The sequence below is a fragment of the Gekko japonicus genome, unplaced genomic scaffold, assembly GCF_001447785.1.
Source record: "Gekko japonicus isolate JY-2015 unplaced genomic scaffold, Gekko_japonicus_V1.1 scaffold1539, whole genome shotgun sequence".
In the NCBI taxonomy this organism is placed as follows: Eukaryota; Metazoa; Chordata; class Lepidosauria; order Squamata; family Gekkonidae; genus Gekko; species Gekko japonicus.
In genome coordinates, this window is record NW_015165288.1 from 432,389 (window position 1) to 434,429 (window position 2,041).

Genomic DNA, 2,041 nt, shown 5'->3' on the forward strand with positions numbered 1-2,041 from the left:
TGTGTATGTAAAGTGCCATGAAGTCACAGCCGACTTAACGGCAGCCCTAGCAAGGGGCTTTCAAGGCAAGTGAGAAGCAGAGGTAGTTTGCCGTTGCCTTCTGCAGAGCCTTCCTTGGTGGTCTCCCTTCCAAGTCACCCACCCTGCTCAGCTTCCGAGATCTGACTATACCATGCAGCCTTCCCTCCCACCAGTGAGTACCACCACACACACAAAAAGCCTTGGTTGTTCTCGACCAGACGTCCTTGGAGCAAGTCAAGACCCAGCATCTCAGGGGATTGCCTTGTGTTCAGCTTGTGGCCATGCAGATCTAGTTAGGTCCCGATGGGCGTAAGCCATGCCTGTTGCCTCCTCTTGCACCTCTAGCCCCCACACTGCTGCCACTTCCTCAGCTGCTTGGGTGGGGTCCCGGGTGCCGAGCAAAATGGTATGGGGGGCTGCTGCCTGCTCCTTCCCATGCCAAATAATCAGTGCCATTACTGATCACCTGTCTGGGATTATGCACATGTCACTTGGCCTGGGCGTGTTTGCACAGCCTCGGCCCCACTGGTATTTGGGTGGATGAGTTTTCCATTAACATCTATCGGTGCAGGATCAAAGTGTCACAAATGCTGCCATAAAACGGTAGCCTGGGCAAAGGGGGTGATCTTAAAAGCAAAGGGTTATGCACGTTCAGGAACACAGCATCTCTTCGGGGGGCAAGTGAGAGCGTTAGGAAAACTGGGAAGGAAGGGGAGACACTACTTCATATAAATTCCCACTCCATGTTTTCCCCGTTTCACAGAACTAAATTATAGTCCACCGTATTCATTTTTGCTGGAGAACCATCTTGCCATTTTCACTAGGAGGATATTCCTGTCTTCTTGTTATCAATGATTCACTTAAATATCCAAGTTCCCGTTTTCCCACTTCATTTTAAATGCAGCTTTATGACTTTTTGGACTTCCCTCCACCAGCCAGAGCAGCTCCCATGCAGGCGGATGTATCACAGATTCCGTGAGTTCCCTGAACCCCAATTGCACCTGGTCTTCCGGGATCACCTGGCAATCCGGGTTCGCCAGGAGCACCATCCCGACCATCTTTACTCGTTCCGGGCACACCAGGGGGTCCTTGAAAATAGGGTTGAAAAAGATTCAGCATAAAATATTTTTAGTGAAAACTTTTACTTCTGAAAACAGCCAGTGCCCTGTTCACACAAAATGGTGACCACACCTGTCAAGAGGTTCATGTGTTATGCATAGCATAATCTCTCTTTACACCAAAATTGTAATGACCGAACAGTTTAATAGTTTAACAGCATTGCTCTACAATCCCTGGTTTTGACTAATCTGTAAAACTGGGAAAGATTTGAGGCCAGAATAAAGGAAGATACAGGAATGAAAATGTTTCCTCTTTATTATTGTGGAGGAATTCCTTACAAACTTTCTGCCATTCCACTTGGAACCTCTGCATGTTCTTTCGCACTCTCATTTTTGTTGTTTGCGTGCCCTGATGGCTTCCCCCACTTTCCTGCATGTGTTTTGCACCCTCTAGTGGTTGCCTTGATATTACACCACTGTATCTCTGGCATGTGTCCCTGCAGGAAACATGCTGAAGGTACACTGATGTAATATCGAAGCAATCACTAGAAGGAGCAAAATTTGTGCAGGAAAGAAAAACAACAACCCCAAAGCAATAGGGGCACACAAGCAATGAAAATAAAGAGTGTGGAAAAGCCCCATGTTTCAGAGGATTCTCAGCCATGTCATCAGTTCATGAGAGCAGTGCTGGCCAGGCCTTTTGGTTTCATTATCAGATTTGCGAACTCACAGCATGTCCTAGCACACACCTCAGGACTTTGCTATTGTTGGGAAAGATTGGTAGGTGGTGAATAAGGAAATATGTCTTCTTATAAAGGAACCTTGATAAGCTTCTATGGAATCTCGAGGGCAAAGCATGAACCACTGCTCTAGAGTAAAAACAAGTGGGGGACCCATAACTACTTGAATGGACCTTCTCATGTCCCCCCATATTCCTCCTCCTCAAACTACTTCCTCTTTCC

The 2,041-nt window shown here is 47.0% G+C and overlaps 1 protein-coding gene across 1 annotated transcript in view; it reads right to left on the minus strand.

The window, feature by feature from the left end:
- Positions 1-927: 927 nt before the first annotated feature.
- The window catches only part of COL9A3 (collagen, type IX, alpha 3), a gene marked incomplete at its 5' end in the record, with an annotated part of 22,133 nt that continues 21,019 nt past the window's right edge, over positions 928-2,041 (minus strand). The window contains one exon of the mRNA XM_015410331.1: positions 928-1,109. Within this exon, the coding sequence (XP_015265817.1) occupies positions 928-1,109 (182 nt within the window). The remainder of the gene's footprint in view (positions 1,110-2,041) is intronic.